The sequence below is a fragment of the Larimichthys crocea genome, chromosome XIII, assembly GCF_000972845.2.
Source record: "Larimichthys crocea isolate SSNF chromosome XIII, L_crocea_2.0, whole genome shotgun sequence".
Lineage (NCBI taxonomy): Eukaryota > Metazoa > Chordata > Actinopteri > Sciaenidae > Larimichthys > Larimichthys crocea.
In genome coordinates, this window is record NC_040023.1 from 36,558,724 (window position 1) to 36,577,477 (window position 18,754).

The 18,754-nt window shown below is 41.1% G+C and overlaps 2 protein-coding genes across 4 annotated transcripts; one reads left to right on the forward strand and one right to left on the reverse strand.

Annotated features, from left to right (window-relative positions):
• Window positions 1-820: 820 nt before the first annotated feature.
• hormad1 (HORMA domain containing 1) lies at window positions 821-8,279 on the reverse strand. 3 transcript variants are annotated; one of them, XM_027286718.1, is made up of 16 exons: window positions 8,261-8,278; window positions 7,194-7,241; window positions 5,954-6,098; window positions 5,818-5,881; window positions 5,235-5,271; window positions 5,092-5,112; window positions 4,975-5,001; window positions 4,807-4,874; window positions 4,296-4,450; window positions 3,579-3,736; window positions 3,359-3,424; window positions 3,049-3,109; window positions 2,465-2,517; window positions 1,992-2,075; window positions 1,487-1,540; window positions 821-1,215 (listed from the first exon to the last, which is right to left on the reverse strand). In XM_027286718.1, exons 1-16 carry the CDS (start codon window positions 8,261-8,263, stop codon window positions 1,117-1,119), a joined length of 1,143 nt encoding a protein of 380 aa, XP_027142519.1. In that variant the 5' UTR covers window positions 8,264-8,278; the 3' UTR covers window positions 821-1,116. The 3 variants fall into 3 exon arrangements, with proteins under 3 accessions (XP_027142519.1, XP_027142520.1, XP_027142521.1); XM_027286719.1 differs by lacking the exon at window positions 8,261-8,278 and adding an exon at window positions 7,408-7,468; XM_027286720.1 differs by lacking the exon at window positions 1,992-2,075 and having other exon boundaries at window positions 8,261-8,279.
• On the forward strand, window positions 7,887-17,118 carry ensab (endosulfine alpha b). Its single transcript, XM_027286721.1, has 3 exons — window positions 7,887-8,133; window positions 11,777-11,899; window positions 13,497-17,118. The coding sequence occupies exons 1-3, from the start codon at window positions 8,077-8,079 to the stop codon at window positions 13,665-13,667; spliced, it is 351 nt and encodes a 116-aa protein (XP_027142522.1). The 5' UTR covers window positions 7,887-8,076; the 3' UTR covers window positions 13,668-17,118.
• The last annotated feature ends 1,636 nt before the right edge of the window (window positions 17,119-18,754 follow it).

The following is an 18,754-nucleotide window of genomic DNA, read 5'->3' on the forward strand; positions in this document are numbered from 1 at the left end:
GCTGATGGGCCCTTATCTGGGCCCAAAGGTCACTGTGTACAGATATAATCCACTTTCACTTAACAGCTTCATTTAAAGCACCTCACATGCAAATGGTGGCATTTCTAGGTCTTTTTTTTTTTTCAAGAGGTAGGTGAAGTTGTCTTTCCAAGAGGCTTTTTACTGACAGGAAGCTGAAACTGTTAAATCTTTCAACTGTAGAAGACGACTGTATTTCCTCTTTACAGACCGTAAAGCGGGCACAGGTGTCTGATGGAAACAGCTGCCGAGCGTCACGGCTGCATTTTTTGCACTTAACAATAAATTCACTTCATTCCAGCCCACGGGCGCCGTACTTAAAGAAAGATTACGTTTTAAAAATCAAAAATCGCACACACAGAAATGCATAAACACATTCATATCGCAGAAAACCTACACTCAAAATGTGTGAAGTCTCCTGCAGCATTATGCTGGATCTTCTGCACATTTATACGAGGTTCCTCATAACTGCCTGTTAACAGCTAATAAGAATATGACTCATAAAATCCAGGCGTGCACCACAGCATCCTCACACATGACTGCATGCTTTTATGTTTTTATACCTCGAGAAGACACTAACAGACACGTTTCTTCTTCTCTATCATCCATTAGTTCATGAGTAAAACGATGGCCAGGACATTTGACCTATATTTCATATAAAAAAGTCACGATGCAGTAAATAAAACCAAATCGTCTGTATAGATTTATAATTAAAATGATATTGACTTTATCTGCACCTGGTCTGACAGACACGCCTTGTACTTTCATATAAAAGTGTCATAAACTGCAACACCAGACGACACTGGGTGTATTTCTTTTTTATTATATTCAAGTATGAAATCCTTTTTTTGTAAACAGGTAACTCAGAATGGCAACAATAAAACAAACATAATCAACTTAAATACTTAAAACAAATACATTTAACGGTTTTCTAACTTCAAACATGTGAGTTCACATTTTAGATCTGCATTCAAACAAACAGTTATATCACCCCCGCAGAATTCGTGCTAAAAGGAGGTGAATTCCCTTTTTAAAAAAGAGATTTTTTAAAAACATCAGTGGAAATCGATGCAGCGGCAGCAGCGTTGAGGTGTGAGGTCAGAAGCGCTCTTTGGGCTCGCTGAATTTGCGTTTCTTCTTCGGCGCCGAGGGGGAGGACGGAGTTTCCTGGCTGTTGGGGATGTCATACTGCGAGACCTGAAAACGGCAGAAGAGACGACCACAGAATGAAGTCTGCTGACAGAAACACACCAGCCTGAGAAACCAAAGTGATCAGCACTGACTCATGTGTGAAACAGAGTTCCCACACGTTTTTTTCCACTTCAAAAGTCGTCCTGAACCTTCTGTGAACATGCTTCTGACTTTAAAGTACGTAGAGTAACAAGTGTTTGTTTATTTTCTGGCTGTCTCGATAACTTCATATTTATATATTTAATTATTTAGCTTGGTTTGAAAAGGAGTTTCTCACCGTTTTGTCTTTCATAGTTCTCGGTTTCTTGTTGTTCACAGTTATGTTTGTCTCCTGTACGTACACACACACACACACACACACACACACACACACACACACACCAAAGCAGACATAAGAGAGAATCATCCGCCCTGCTACTGCTATTCTCTTTTTATTGTTTTCAACATCATTTTCACTCATTTATCTGCTACTTTTACATACACAACACTCAGTTGTATGTCAATGCATCATAAATGATTTACGATAACCTGAGTGAGCTCATATTTAATTGACAAAAAAACCTCGCTAAGATGTCTGGCTTACCCCATTAATAAAACACTTGCTGCCTCAAAGAAACATGCAACTGTTATGAACTCAAAGGAGCATTGTGGGTTCACATTCTGCCGCTCGGTTAACTAACACGGTAAAGAGAGCCAATCACAGAGAGTAAAGGTCTCAGGTCATCTAGCTGTTAACAGAGCACTGAGGAAGAGGCTGTTGAGTTTTAAAGTGGCTGACTGACCGTAGTGGACCCGATGATCCGTCCACTCCTGGTCCTCTTCAGTCCCACCTCCATGTCGGAGGTCCTCTTCACCAGAGTGTCCATCTGAGAGGGGAGGGGGGGGGGACAGATGGTCCGTAACGCCACCGCGCCCATTAAGTGCACTCAAAGTGGCCCTTTGGCTTCGTGTTTACACAGAAACGGTCACTGGGCTTCTTCTGGACTCGTAAGAAAACCCTGAATGTTGTTTTGAACGCTTTGAACTTCGTCTGTACATCGGTAGTTAAACCAACCATCAATTTATTGTTTAACAGTTGAGAAGAAGTGTTGAATCCCCGTGTGCCCAGATGAAAAACTGATTTTTCTCTTTCTTTTATGATTCTTTACCACCAATTTTAAAGAGGCAACAGGTTATGTCTTAATGTATAAATCAACCTTCAACCTTCTGCAGCAGAAGCTTGAGCTTTTCTCTGTGTTCTTCATGTCACACCTACCTCTGTGACTTCCTCACAACTCTCGATCTTCTCTTGACAGCTCAACTGGATCTCTTGAATTTAGAAAAAAAAAAAATCTGAATTATTCTTTGTAGATAATGAGGATGTGTAAGTTTCAGTGTGTCAGATTTAGAGGTTTCTATTTAGAGAATATGACAGAAATGATGTTTTCTTTAGTGTTTAATCACCTGAAAATGAGAATCTTTATGTTTTTGTTACCTTAGAATGAAACTTATATCTACAGATTCCACAGCTTCCGAAAAATGTGCATTTTTTATATCTACAGATTCCACAGCTTCCGAAAAATGTGCATTTTTTGCACATTTTTGCAGCCGCTCTAGTTTTTTCTTCAGCTACACCGCTGGATTCCACTAAATCCTACACAGTGACCTTCTAACAGTGAAGTTCTAACAGCAAATGTTGCAGCCTCTTCTGAATGTCATTCTCAGTGTTATTACAGTTCATCCACCAGCCTTGAGTGACGTTTAACATGTTTAGGAAAGAACACTTGCAGTCACACAGACAGGCTGGTAAAGTTGACTGTGTACACAGCTGAAGTGAAACGGGGTGAGTGGAGGATTTACCGGTGTTGTCCAGGTCCGTGCTCTCGTTGTCAGGCTTCTCCACGTCTTCAATCACATGACTCTGCAGATTAAAACACGTTATCAGGAACGCCGCGCTCATACAGCGTCTACATACTGACAACAACAGCACACTGCTTTTGATAACACACACGTCTGACCTGCGTGTGCAATATTTAAACATTTCCCAATTCAGCTGTCAATAACGAAGCTTACATCACACCTTGCACTTATCTTAAACATATTGATGTGGAGCATATTTTCCTGCTTTTCCATGATCCTGCTCTGTGTAAACAAATGTTTGTGTGCTGACCTGTGACAGGTCGCCCTCCTCCATATGCAGAACCCACTTCTCCGTCATGTTAACGCTCTCCTCCACCTGCAGACATTTTGCAACATGCACAGCTGTCAATCAAAAAGCGGCTTGCAGAACTGCTGACTGCAGTGAACCTTGTTGGTAAGCAGACAAAGGGCAAATACATTGAGGTGATGAGTTCTAACATATTTATGAGCGCACGCTTCCTTTCATTCACCTGCTCCAGTCTCTGTCTCTCTGTGGCCATGTCCAGCTTCAGAGTGTGGAAGGGAGTAACCACCTCGCCCATGTTGAGCTTCACCGGCTCCCTCTCAAATATTATGGTGTTGCTGTCGGCCTCCTTGAAGCCTGGCGGTTGGTAGTCCTGAGGAGTGACTGGGAAACAGACAGAGAGCAGACGTAATGAGCAAAATAAAAAGCTAACAGCGGTTATGTTGAGCACAAACATCCTGGCCTTGGTCTCTGCAGCCTAACACTTTAAATCCTGTACACAAAGGCTGATAACTGTGCAGCCACATGTGGAACTCTGTTAACTTATAAATCAAACAAAAAGTCTAAAAATGTGAAGAGAAATTGCCAATATATAAACTGTGGCCTAAACATGGAGATATAAAAGAAAATAAAGACCTTTTAATGTCCCCCCATTTATATTTAAAATACAGACGTCTCTTTTAAAAGTGTCTCCAGTTGCATTTGCACATTGTGGCTGTATGAGTGTTTTTAAATGCCGTCTTTCTGCATTGTGTCACCTTTTGAAACCGGTTTAACCAACCTGCTCTGCCAAACTGCCAATCAGCGACACGCTGAACCTTTAATTAAACACTTAAGTCACAAACAAAATATGACACCAATGCAGGTGCACTCATGTTTAAAGTCTCTGAAATATTTCTATGTTGTGCTTGCAGGAAATAATAACTGTGTGTGTGTGTGTTACCATCGTCATAGTAAGCCAGCTTCATGTTGAGGCAGACGTTGTCTGGCAGAGGACCCAGGTTCTGCATCAGAGTGTAGAGCTTCCTCACCAACAAGACGCTGGCCTTCTTGGTGTTTCCGCATGACATCGACACCTTCTTGTCGTTTTTGCTGACTCTGAAGAAGAAAAGACGCCGGATGAAAAATATATTCAGGGATTTTGGTACGTTTTGGGTTAGAAACACACTTTACGGGTGTTTTACAGCCTGTTTATGACGGAAATGACCTGTTAAATGCTGCCGGGCCACAGTTCTGCAGTCGCTGAATGAAATATGACCTTTTGAAGTGTGCCAGGTCTGTCATTCAAACGACTGAGTCACTGTTATACAGAAAATCAAGTTTCTTCCTGCAGTGTGAGTTTAAAGCCAACTTGATGACGATGATTCACACTTGAATTTCTCTTCCGTCTGTTTGCTGCCCTGAGGTCTGCTCATTCTCTCATGAACTTATCAGAAGTGTCAAGTCAAATAAACCTCTCTATGTCCATCTGCGCTCCTTCTGCAGTGTACTGGATCCTGAACTGGTAAAACTCAGTCACTTTCTGAAAGACAAGGGAAGACAGATGTTCTGTATCCGATATTACCAGCTAGTTATCTGTAGACTAATCATCAACAATGGTGAAAAGACGACCTGCTCATTACCTGGGGACTCTCTGCGTCAGTGTAGATCTAAAAAAGAAGGACAAAACATCAGAACCAGAGATATTTCTTTCAGGCCTGATAGAAAACAATAAAGTCAAAGATGAACAAAATACTCACAGACATAATAACTGTCCGCAGCTGGTGGGGAAAAAAACATTTGAGCACATTAGTTATGAAAGATACTTAGCAGGTTCGGTCTAATTTTTAATGACTCCATCAGACATGATGTATAACAAATATTCTGATTGAATATGACTCACATATTTCTTCTGGATGGCCTCAAAGCAGCCCTGCATCCTGCAAAGGAACACAAAGTCAGTGACACATACATCGATGTGTTAACTGTTGAGTGTATTGCATATGATGACATGATATGAAAGGACAAATCACTGCCTTTTGGATCGTTGAAACTGCAATCGTAAAATTACTTTTTTTTTTTTAATTTGTATAAATTCTGGGATTTATCAATGATTTCCAACAACTTTGACTTTGATTCATTTTTATTTTTTGTGCTGTGTCAGATTTTTTTTGTTGTTGTTTCATCCCATTCCTAAAACTGCTATAAAAACACTAGATATTTATATTATATTTAAATGTATATTTCCAGCTTTCACTTATTATTTGTTAGTTAAATCTGTATTTTCTCAAATCTTATTCTTTTGTTCTTGAAATGTGTTATTAGGTGATGTCTGAATAAATCATACCATCTCAGTTATCATCAAAGATATCGTACAGTTATGTATCACAACTTTCTGAACATGCATTTATTCTTGGCTGAAGATGAACAGTGGGTGTTTTAACATGTTAACATTACACTTGAACAGTATGTTGATGGTCATTTACCACTGAACAATCTGACTTGCACCAGGACAGTTGCGCTCCTCTTTTAGGATCATCACTTTTTGATCTGTAGGAAGAAAAACAGACAGGTAAGATTCTAATAAAATAAATATATAAAAGTTTCCATGTATCATCGCACCTTCAACATATTTGCTCCCGTAGGCTTTCTCTGGGAAAAGACCCCGGAGGTACGTGATGCCGGACACTGCTATGGCCAGAAGCTTCTTTATTACCATCAAGGACTGCTGCTCGGACAGAACCTGATTCGGCAACAGCTGAGTGTCCTGCACGAGTGAAACAAATGGATCACAGACTGAGTAAAGAAATCAACCAACAGCTGCAGCTGAACAAGCGAGCCTACAACATGACATGTAAAATACTCTCACAGTTACTTTCTCTCTTGAATATGAGATAACAACCAAGATATTAATAATTAGAAGGTTCCATTATATGATTTTTGATGATGTTCATACACCTAAATATTTTGTGGATCATCCTTTTACAAAGTCTGAATATTAAAAAAGATTTATAAGATTAATATTTGGCAAAAATTTAAATATTTCAGTCCTGTTGTGACATGACAAGAATATGATAATTAGCTCCAGTGAAACACAAAATGATTATTATTATGTTTTCTGTATCTAATCTGAACTTTATATGTAATCTGAATATGCAGAGTAACTAACTCAGGTACACACATTTATAAAGCTTACAACTAGATTTGAAACGTAGCATAAAATGGAAATAAACATAGATTATCTAGTTATAATTACTAACATGATACAGCATAGATCAGGGATGTCCAAAGTCCAGCCTGGGGGCCAATCACAGCCCGCGGTCAGCTTAATTTTTATAATATATTACTTTTTTTGTTTACATAACGAAGCATTTGAACCTGTAACGACATAACTGCTGGTGTTATATATCTGTAGATACATGATGTGACACAAAAATATGACTTTCTGAATTATTTTTGGTAAAGATAAGAGATGTTTTAAACTTAAATGTTAACACACTTTGCATCACTCATAATAAATCATGTTTAAAATGAACACGAGGTTCAGATTTGTATCAACTTCATGCAAGTTTAATTTATTCTTTGTTATCTGACTTCAGGTGTTTGTTTTTAGATTTGCTCACACCTGAACGGCTTAGATTTGAGACAAAATTGTTACAGAATTTGTATGTAACTTTTATTTTTTTATTTTATTAATCTCCTTAAAGTTAAAAGTTTGGACACCCCTGTCACAGATAAACATACATAAGTCTTAATAAAACACGATACATTTGTACTAGCCGCATTATTATATCACATTATATCTTACCGTGTCCGTTAACATCACAAAAACACTTAAAACTAAGCTCATCTGTAAATTTACCTGTGAACTTCTCACTTGTTGTAGACATGCCATTGCAGGAAATAAAAGCTGCAATAAAAGAAAATAGAAAGATTATGTGAAGTTGCCCCAAACATTGCTTTGGCTTAGTTTAGTAGCAACTCCAACTCGCTTGGTTGACGAGTTAGCTGCTAGTTACAAAGCTCTTTATAAACAGTTACTAATAAAACCTTGTTGATAATAAGCTCGTACTTACATGGCAGGAATAAAATATTATTTAACTAAAACAATTAAACAGTATTAACTGTTTTTCTTTTTAAGCTAGGCGTTAACGGGGGGAAAAAAAAACAACTTTTCCCGCCAATTGTTAAATTAGCCAATCACAGAGCGAGAAGCCGTTCGTACCGCTAAGAAAAAAATAAACAAAAAAAATATCTGCCTCTCTTAAACTACTTTGTTTCATTCAAACATTACTATAACAAAGAGTTTATCTAATTAAAAATTTGATTAAAAAACATATATGTATCTTTTGTGCTGCGTTCAGGTGCTTCGTGTTGTTGATGCAGTGCGGGTCTCTTATAGCGTACGCTCATTGGACGACGGGCTTGTCAATCAGAGAAGAACCGCGCGGTCGCTGGCGTCTCATTGGTTCTACGAGGAGCGTACTCGCTCGCCTATTGGTTACTGTATATGTCGCTCAGGAGTAGAGGCGGAGGGCGCCGCCCCCCTCCTCCTCCTCCTCGGCTCGGTGATGTCACATCTCGTTAACGCCATTTTTGTTGGGGAGCAGCAGTCGTGTCCAGAGAAGAAGGAGGAGGATTAGCTTCAAGCACAGGTACATGAACCCGCCGTGCCTCGTCTATTCGTCTCTTTGAAATCGTCCCGGCGGAACGTGACACCTGCTCTCTCTCTCTCTCGCGCAACAATGTCGACGGAGCACCTGGACTCGGACACTCAGGTGGACTACGAGGACGAAAAACAGGTGGGTTTGATAGCCTGAGAGTGGCTAACAGCAGCTAGCACAAGTGGAGTGTGTGTTTGTGTGTGTGTGTGTGTGTACACAGCGCTGCACCAAGCCAAGCGAAGGCAGGGCAGACATGTAGCCCCACCATGAGCTGCTCTCCCCGGGTCTTATCGTGGCTGTCCCCCCTCTGTCACTTCTGTTTTGTCCCCTGCCTCCTTGTGTCATTGGCTGCTGAGCCCACAGCAGCTCGGGGCCTCATTGGTCTGTCCTGCAGGGAGGAAGGAGGGAGGAGGGAGGGAGGGGGGTCTCCAAACATGACAGTCTCCATATAAAGACTTGCATGCATTAAGGAGAAATTAGCACTGGCATGTGTTGAGATCTTCCTCCACCTCCTCCACCTCCTCCACCTCCTGACAGTGACAACAACTGCAGTGTGACAGTGCTTTCCATACGGTGCCACAACAACAACGGCAACACTTGGATCAATGCTTCAGCTGTAACATCTGCTGACAGCAGTGTGCGTGCATCCGGAGTGGATTTGTTTTTCGCGGCTCTGGAGGCCCAACGCTCGGTTCTGGAACCACGATATCCGATTGATTGATTGAAGTGTTTATTTCGAATGTGCAAAACGTTTAAACGTAGACGAAGAAGAATAACTCCCACCCCTTCTCTTTAAATTATGAGTCACAATACCAAGCTTCCCTGCAACTTGTTTAAATATTCCTGATACTTATAGATAACTAGAATATATCCCTGTATTACAAACTAAAATAAAACCTGCACATACACCAAATACAATGCACACATGCACGAAGAGAACAATAAACAAAACAAAGGAGACGATAACCTCATAATCCTTAGTGCTACCCAACAAACATAGTGTCTTTGTACCTTGCTTCAGCTCCATGGTCAACCTGTTCCATGGTCTCACCCCACTAACTGAAACATATACAAAATAAAAACATGTCATGACGTTTGATCGCCTCACCACGGTGCACACGGTGATTCAGAGGCAAACTGAAGCTGTTGTTTACTGCTCCTCATACTCAACTACTTTAGGAAGAATTTAGGGAGTAATCTGATTCAGCTGCTTTTAGATACCAAGACCACTGGTTCTCAAACTGTGGTACGAGTACCACTGATGATACTTGACTTACTACTTGACTTGTAATCTCTTAAATTATTATTATTATGTTTTTGAAGATGAAATGAAATAATATCAAACATATCAAGTGATCTACAACATTTTGAAATTAAACTACAGGGATCGCAACAAATGCAATTTTAAAATAAGTTTTTTTATTTCTTGAAATATCTTGTTTCAATATCAGCCTGACACACATTTACGCATACACTCATGATTAGTTAAAATGTGACGTGAGAGGGTAAAACACTGCGACTGTGGCTCCAAACAGGAAGCATCAGGAGAACCCCTCCAACACCAAATGTTCTTTTTAGGAATAAATCTCCCTGTTGCATAAACTGCCTGTAGCTGAACAGGGTCAGCCTATGCTGCTGGATTTTAATGTCCATCATGATGGTGGTACTTGGAGAGACAAATGTTTTCTGAGGTGGTACACAGTAACGCTGATCTAGACTATAAAAATCCACAATGCAAGCAGCAGAATGGAGCATAAGTGATTATTTCTGTACGAATAATGTCCCGTACCTGCTCGTGATTGGCTGACTTCTCTTCTCCAACAGACATTAAGTTGCAGTGAACAGATCATGTGTAATGTCTTTGTACAAACACGGTGTTACACATGTAGTTACTGTCACATCAGGGGCCTGACCCCAAAATCAAAACACTGCCGTTGAAGCAGTGGTTCTCAAACTTTTTCAGGTCCATCCCACAATTTTAAATTGCTTATTAACAATGACGAGGGAAGACACTAATAAAGAAAGGATCAAAGTTGAGTTTTAGTCAAATACAGTTCAGCCACAGAGCATTAAAAAGTGTTTGTTTGTTTTTCCCTACATGAATCAGAGTTATCCAACTTTGTTTCACCCCTGATCATCCTTTAATCTGTAAACCTGCAAGTCTGCAGCAGTAAAACACAATATATCATTAAAGCTTCTGCACAGCATATGCTGATTAAAACCCGTTAATGTAAATAAAAGCCCAAAGATGACATAATCACAACTTGGGTGATGTATTGCAAACGCTACATCACCCAAGGGAAAGCCAGGTGGAGTAATAAATCACTCCCCTGCTCGGTGAGTTTCTGTTTGGACACAGATGTAAGAGCAGAGTGTGGACACCTCGCATCATGATCTCCATCTGAAATCATCAGCCACCTCCTAGCCTGAACCCACATAACTTTTATTTTTGTGATTTTTTTTTTTTAATATGTGATCCAGCTCCAGCGAGGCACAGGAATGTTTAGTCAAACTCTGAAGCTCCCTGCAGCGAGCCGAGGGGGATCCACACGGTTTCAAGCAGATCTCCAGGCTGCACGGAGAATGTGTTCTTGGATTCTGCAGTTTCCCCGCATTGGCGCCGAATATAGTAGCTCATAAATTTCTCGTCATGAACTCAAGTGAATCAGCACACTTGGTGCCACACGTCCCCTCCCCTCCTTCTCCTGTGGGAATCTGTTCACCGGCTTCTGTGTCCTGAGTCACATTTTATCCCTGCCCCAGCAAGCTTTGCAGGCTGACTGCCCTATCTTGTCAGCGTGCTGGAAGTAGGTCTGTAAGCAGGTGCACAAACGGCCTCTTGGAGTTTGTCCACTTCAGTCTTGCATGAACGTCACACCTACTATTTCCTCAGAGAGGACACGCAGTAAAAACACACTGTGTACACAAGCAAAGGTGTGCCCTCGTGGCCCAAATAACTGGCCTCAATGTCTACCTGAACGACAGGTATCTGACCAGTCTGGCTAGTGTTAGTCATGGAGGTGAGCGCGTCCTGGTGTCGTAAGAGTGTTTAAGCTTCTTGACCTCAATTCCCAGAATATTTCTAAAATAGCAGAAAATCAGGATATTTAATGTAAACGTTATCTATGTCAGCCACGGCAGCGTTACGTCCACGTTAACTGAAAATAACAGCATGTACGAACCTGTGATTTAACAACCGAGCTCACGGCGCTCAAAGCGAAGATTGAGAATTCAGCCGTGAGCATAAATCCTGCCTGAAATCCTCTAATGTGCAGGACTTTATTGCTTAAGAGCGATAATTTAACATAAGTAGATCTGCTTAAGAGGGCTTGTATAGACTTGCTACAGACAGTTCATTTTCATCGACTAGTTTCAGCTTTAACAGACGTGTCCGCGGCGACACGATGGCTTGGGTTGTGAGCAGGGTAACCTAATAAAAATCATCGTTTTAGGATCTCTGTTTGTGCCCGGCCTTCTGGAGTTATTTCCTCTCTGGCATGACGGTGATATGAGAGACTGTAATAGAAGAACATTCATGCAGTGACTCACACTCATCATAAAGTATGTTCAGTTCCCACCAGTCATAGTCATCGACAGTGTTTACCACAGTACAGTTCAGGACAGTGAGTTTCTGAGCGATTCTGGAATAGTCCAGTGATTGTAAATGAGTGGCTGTCACACAAGCAGCTGTTTGATTTGAGATGTATCAGCTGACTCTTTGAAGGGGTTCTGTTTTCAGCAAAGGAGGGGTGTTTACATCAATTTTTTCTCGTCTCCGCAGGACTCCCAGGAGAAGAATGCGAACCCGGTGAAAGCAGAGGAGGCCAAGCTGAAGGCCAAGTACCCCGGCCTGGGCCAGAAGCCCGGCGGCTCAGACTTCTTGATGAAGAGACTACAGAAAGGGGTAGGTGATCACAACAAACCCCACAATCCCTTTCTGTTTACACATAAACAAACACATCGCAGTCACTGAAAAATCAACTTGGAAAGCAGCTACTTCAGTCGTACCTCCATGGAAGCATCGTGTTGAGATACGTAGGTTGATTTGTGTCATCTGAAACGTGACTGACAAGAGAGCGAGGGCTTCTGTCCACAGCTGCAACAATCCTGTGAGGCTAAATCCACCAAAGCTGAACCACTGCAGACCAGAATGCAATGCAGCCCACATCGGTGGCATGTGAAGTCCAACGGACAGTTTGACGGATTATTTTTTATTTGTAATTTGAACAGCAGGAGCACAACACACACACACACACATCTCTCCTCGCTCGCTTTGTGCTCGTCTGGAACAAACTGTTGCTCTCTCCACCTACACGTTAATGTATATGTTACAGAGAACTTCCACCTCTAGAGAGCGGTGAAAGTCATTCTGGGGAAATCACTGACTAGGAGTAGGAGTGTGTGAGGCCGGCAGAGAGGAAATCTGAAAAGTAAAATTGCAGCGTTTAATCATGAGAACTCCCAGAATGAACATCAGAGACTGCTGAGATCAAAACGCTGCAGAATGTGAGAGTTACCTAACGTTTTGTTTGTTTCATATCTATCTTAGATTCCTTTCTAATGAGAATCCAGTTCAAGAGACACAAGGGACAAAATCTACCTTCCTCGTTAACGTGAAAATATAAATAATTCCAGGAATGAATTACTAAAAACAACTTGACTTGACTGAAGCACACAGGATGCTCCTTGGCCATGCTCCTCCAGCTGCTCTGCGATCATGCGCTCACAATGATTATTTGCCGCACATTGTTTTTATCGCGGACAAATGTAGCACTCAGGAAGGTCACTGTAGAAGAAGAAAGCATAAGAAGCCACACACCCCAATGCTCTGTTACATTTAAAGTGAAAGTAAATGTGTGTGTGTTCATTGTTCTTCTCATCTTTAGATTAATAATAAAGTTTATTTATAGGGATGAACGAATGGGAGGTTCTTATAATGAAATCAGTTTAAAAGCCTTTTGATAAAAGTCTGTTTTCAGAAGTACAGAAGCCCTGAACATTTTATTTCCTCAGTTTTCTCGTGATAATGAGTTAATGTCATTTGTTCTCATCTCGATTTATTTATGTTGAAATAATAAATGTTATAATAAACATCATTCATTTAAGATCTTGAGAGAACAAAAGGACAGGATAACATTTATTACTTTGACGTACTGACATAAATCACTTGATGTCAAGAAAACAAATGAAATGAACTGCTCAGGGCTTCCGTACAGAAGTGAAGAGATACTTATTTTGTTTGGAAGCAGTCAGAATAGTTGGTTTGGTTCGAGGGTACCACATGTCAACGAGCCTAACTAAGGCTACTGAAGCCAGGAATCCATCACACATGCACAGAACACGGACTGTCTTCATCTCTTAGACTAGGATTGTGTCTTGTTCCACTTCCAGGAGGAACGTTTGTGGGGACTGATTCCTTTTTAAATGCACCTATGAGCATGTGAGTGTTTGAAGACATGCCCACACTTCTTTAATGATCTCTTTTTTTGTCCCTCACACAGCAAAAGTACTTCGACTCGGGCGACTACAACATGGCCAAGGCCAAGATGAAGAACAAGCAGCTTCCCGTGGCAGGGCCCGACAAGAACCTGGTGACCGGCGACCACATTCCCACGCCACAGGACCTGCCCCAGAGGAAGTCCTCCTTGGTGACGAGCAAGCTAGCCGGCTAGCCTCCACCATCCGAGAAGCACCCTCGCGCCCCTCTCCTGGGGCTCCCGGCAAACGTCCCTCCTCCTCCTCCTCCTCCTCTTCCTCCTTCTCCTCCTCACCCATGTCCCCAATATGTCCCCTCCCTCCCTCTCTTCCCTTGTCATCCCCAGGCACCACTGGCTTTAACATGTCGGGCAGAGTTGTATAAGTTAAAAAAAACTACATTTGCTTGTATGTGGGTGGAGCGGGGGTGGGAAGGGACGGAGGTTTTTAGGGGCGACCCGCGAGGTCACCGCCTTCTCTGCCTTCTCACCACGCACAGCTCTGCCCCTCCCTCCCTCCCTGCGCACTCTGCTCTACCGCCTCCCTTATGTCTTGGTTTTTCGGTGTTCCAAGATGCATCACAGTAGGTGTGTGTCATCGTGGCAGGGGTTGGATGGGGTGAGTTAATGCACTTTGTAGTCTGTATAGTACGCTTTGTTTTGTTTTTTTGCATCCGAATGACACCAAAATAATGTGTGAGGGAGTTAGGAACCATGATCGCAGTGCGCTGTTTGATTCTTTCTTTATGTTCCCTATCGATGCTGGTGGCTGGCTTCGGCGGGAGGGGTGGGAAGACGTATGTGAAGAATCGCTTGCATACCAAATGTGTGGGGGCGGCTGCCTGGCGAGTTGTTTAGCAGTCACAGACATCAGATGGGGGAAGTGAACGGAGGCTTCCTTTCGTCTCGTCCTTTTTGTCGAACAAAAAACCCGACGTCATCCACTGCCGCTCGGGGATTCGAACCGCCGCTCTTTCCGCTCATGTCGCTTTAATTCTCGACCCCCTTCGCTCCTGTTCTCTCTAAATATGCTGCATGATTGTAACATGTAACAAAATTTAAAAAAAAAAAAAAGAAGTTTAACATGTTTTCTAAAACGGGAGAGGGGCATCTGCTTAGTGATAGGAGGAATCAAAACAAACACACCAAGCCCTGAAAAACGTCCACACTCACACTTCCTTCCCTCCTTTCCTGTTTGCTGTCCTGACAATCCATGTACACACACACACACAGACACACACACACACACACACACATATGCTCCAGTTAGGGGCCCAGGGCAAGAGCCAGCTGAGTATATCCTTGTATTATTTTTAATGGCTGGGAACTCGGCCAATCTCTGAGTTTAGTCTTAGTTTGGTTGATGTTGAGTCGCGTCGAGACGTGTGTTTACTATGAGCCTAAAAGATTTGTGGGGTGGGATTGAAGCACCCCGCGTAGAGTATATGCTTCTGTAAATAATACTCAAACGAGCACGTAATTCGTGATAAGCTTGGCGCTTTGAGGACCAGAGCAGCGAACATGCTCGAGAGAGAAACGGCAGTGCTGAATCGACTCGCTCGGGATTACATTCTGGGATTTTCTGGCTTGGAAGTCGTGCGCGCTTTTAGTAACCGAGCCAAATGTCACACTGTGGCTATCAGGGCTCAGAGACTGCGGGGACGCTTGTCTTTCCGATGTGACTGTTAACCATCGAATCATCTGGCTCACGTTGCGACGCGATAAGCTGCGATTTGACCGCCGTCCCAGACATCTCACCTCCCGGCACATCTTCAGAACACAGATCCAGACGCCGCTATAGCATCTCAGTGTCACACTGTGACCAATCACATTGAAAAGACAAAAGCAGCCACAGTCATAGCCTTCATAGTCGTGCCTCTTCATGACACGTGCAGTGCAATTATTCAGACGTTTGGGACCGGAGAAGAATTCTTCTTCTAGCTGCTTGTTTAAAAAGAACATTGATTTCTCATGTTTTTGTGGGAGGTTGTTTGTTTTCTCAAACACTTTCAGAATATCAGTCAGACGTAGTGGTTCCCTCGACATGTCGCCCTCTTAAACACTAACTTTAGTAAAAGAATACTACGACCTGAGCTGGAGTATAGATCTGCTTCTACTCCCAGTGCCCTATAGAGCAACCTTTAATTTCTTCAGCAGACTGACTCACTACACAGACTGACCTTTGATCTCAGGGGTGTCGGAGGGTAAACAGCAGGCAACCTGATAACCACAGGTGTCAGCCCAAGCTCCCAAGATCGTCATCACGGGCTTAAAGTGGGACACTGCGTGCCTGCAGGATGCACTCACTCCCAACACTTGGCAAAGCAGAGAGAGAGAGATTTTTATAACACATGGTGAGGGGGCAAAGTGTGAGCCTGCGCTCTGCTGCTCTCGTCTCCACCTGTTTGTTAATGTGGTGGTGGTGGTGGTGGGGGCCTCAAAAGGCGCGATCAACAGAATCCGCAGACTTCTTTCGAATGTCGGCACATTGGAGAATCTGAACTGGACGCCGGCGCTCGCTGAGAATCAGCCTCCTTGTATAAAACTGCTTCAGGGAACCTTCACAAACGCACACTCCACCATGTAGGCTAAGTGATAGGGTGCATGCACCATCACATTCTCAACCTCACTTGTTTTGTTTTTTTGTTTTGTTTTTCTTCTTTTCATTGAGACTTTAAAAATGTGTCAAATCTGCAGTGGGCGAGAGAGAACTGACCTGTATGTGTGTGTGTGCTCGTTATGGTGTCGTATGAATGCACTGCTTCTCTCTGTTCCAGCCATTGTAAATAGACTTCAACAGGAAAGGGATCTTTGTGTTGTTTCCCACCTGCTTTTCACTCTTTTCATAGCCCGAGCTATTTTCTGATTCAATGGTTCCTCTCTCCTTTCAGTTTAACACTACTTCTGCTCTATCGTATTGAACTGCAGAGGCTATGTGAATCTGTATCATATGAAAATATGTGTAAATGCTGCTGATTCAGTCAAAGACAAATCTAAAGAGACGATACCCTGGAAAGAACACCTGTCCTCTTGATTCTACCTGTCCGACTCTCTTCTCCCGCGAGCGTCTCGAGTTGCAGAGCCGTCTGAGCTCCCGTGGCAAAGTCCATTCATTTGAGACGATCGTAAACCTCCACTGCTAAATTTAGATGGCAAACAGTTTGAATTGGATCCGGCCAGAGCTCAAAAGAAAAGTCCGGAGCGCCACGTGAACTGACCATTTGGCATCGTTTTGTGTTGAAACGCACCACAGTTTCCTGTTTTTTTTTGTGTGTGTGTTTTAAAAAAAGAAATGTATGAAACATCAGTGGACAGGAGTTCTCTCGAACGCTGCTTGATGTTTGGGCTTTTTGCGTGAGGGTGTCAGAGAGGGCGTCTCTCATCCAGCTACGATGAACACGTGCCAGAATGTATAAAGAAACGACAGGCTGTGTGCTCTGAAGTACTTTTTGTGCTGCTTTTACCTTAATCTTGTTTTTTCTTGTTGTTTTGCAACTAAATGTTTCTTTTTTTCGTTTGTATGTTTGATTGATTGATTGATTTTTCTTTTTTTTCTTGTGTTCTCTTATTGCATAATTGATATATTTCATCCTGGCCCAAGATAACTGCAGGGAAATCAGAGGCACCCTTGCTTCCAAGGAAAAAAAAACAAACTAAATAAGGGTTTACATGATGAAGAGGATGAGTGGAGAACACAGGAATGATTTTAAGACTTCAGAAAGTACCGGAGTACGTGGAATGTTTCAGTTGTGTGGGAGTAGGTGAGAGGATTTTTGTCAGTATTTGAAATAAACTTTTACATTAATAAGATTTCTGTGATTTTTAGTTGATGTCACGTGTCGGTGACAACACCCTGCACACACATGGACTCACGGGAAAACGTTTCAAGTGTAAATAAACACACACACACACACACACACACACACACACAAAAGGGAGCACGACCTCCTCCTGAACACTAGGGGGAGGCACTATCATTAGTTTGGAAGGAGCAGGTGGAAAGTTCCGGATATTTCTTCACATTCTCTCCCCAAATAATGGAATTTTTTTATTTTATGTAATGAACATAAAAATATTCCACAGGAACACAGACTGTTCTTCATATTTATTCTTTATTAGACTGGAATTAGAATGACAGCAGCTCAGGTGTTCATCAGAACTATTAAATAACTAACTAATGTGAACATAATACACATTTAGTGTGTGTGTATATATATATAAAGATTGATAGATTGATGACTATTTATTCCCGAAGGGAAATTAGGTCATCATAGAATAGAATCCTGAGGTAGAAAAAATAAGAACAGAATGGGACAAGGACACTTAAAAAAGATAAACAGGTGGATGAGGTGCAGTGACAAGATGATGGTAGTACTGATGACATGATGGAAATGTTATTGTTAATAACAGTATATAATAACAATATAAAATACCCTCATGTGAAATCATAAATGTTGACTGTATCAGTGATATATCCATTTTTTTGGTGATTTACTACAGTAAATCAATTTATTCTTATTTATTCAGCATATCATAGCATACCATAGATGATATAACACACATAATACACGTTTTGTGTATATAAATATACATATAAAACATGATAGATAAGATAGATCTATAGAGATAGATAAGATAGATAGATAGATAGATAGTAGACACAATGATATGATATGATATACAGTATATGTATATACAATCATAATAAATACTTGCTATACAAGATATACATTACTATAATATACTATTAATATAATAGATGTATAGAATTGTAAAATATGATATATAATATAAGATGGTTCAGAGTAGGACATATGAGTATCAAACGTTTTGTGTATTATCAAATTATATAATATAAAACACAATAGATAGATAGTATATGTTACAGTATTATATATGCACAATAAATACCTACTATAAATAATATACTATTAATATAAACAATTATTTATTATATAAACAATATTAAATATTCTATAGTAAATAGAATACTGTATAAATGTATGAAGTATCAGAAACGTTTTGTGTTTATAAATACCTATACATATAAAACATTATTACTATTATTCATTGTAATAGTATTTTTATTGGCGTCATTATCATGATTAATGCTTCCGGTCGTCATGGAAAAACACAAATATATAATATTTTAAAAAATGACACAGACCAGTGTGAGTCAGTAGATAAATAAATATTTATTTTTTATTATTTTTTATTTTTTTGCTTTTGAACGGTCTCCAACTCTGTTTTGGTTTATTTCTTTTTTTTAAATTTTATTTTGAAAA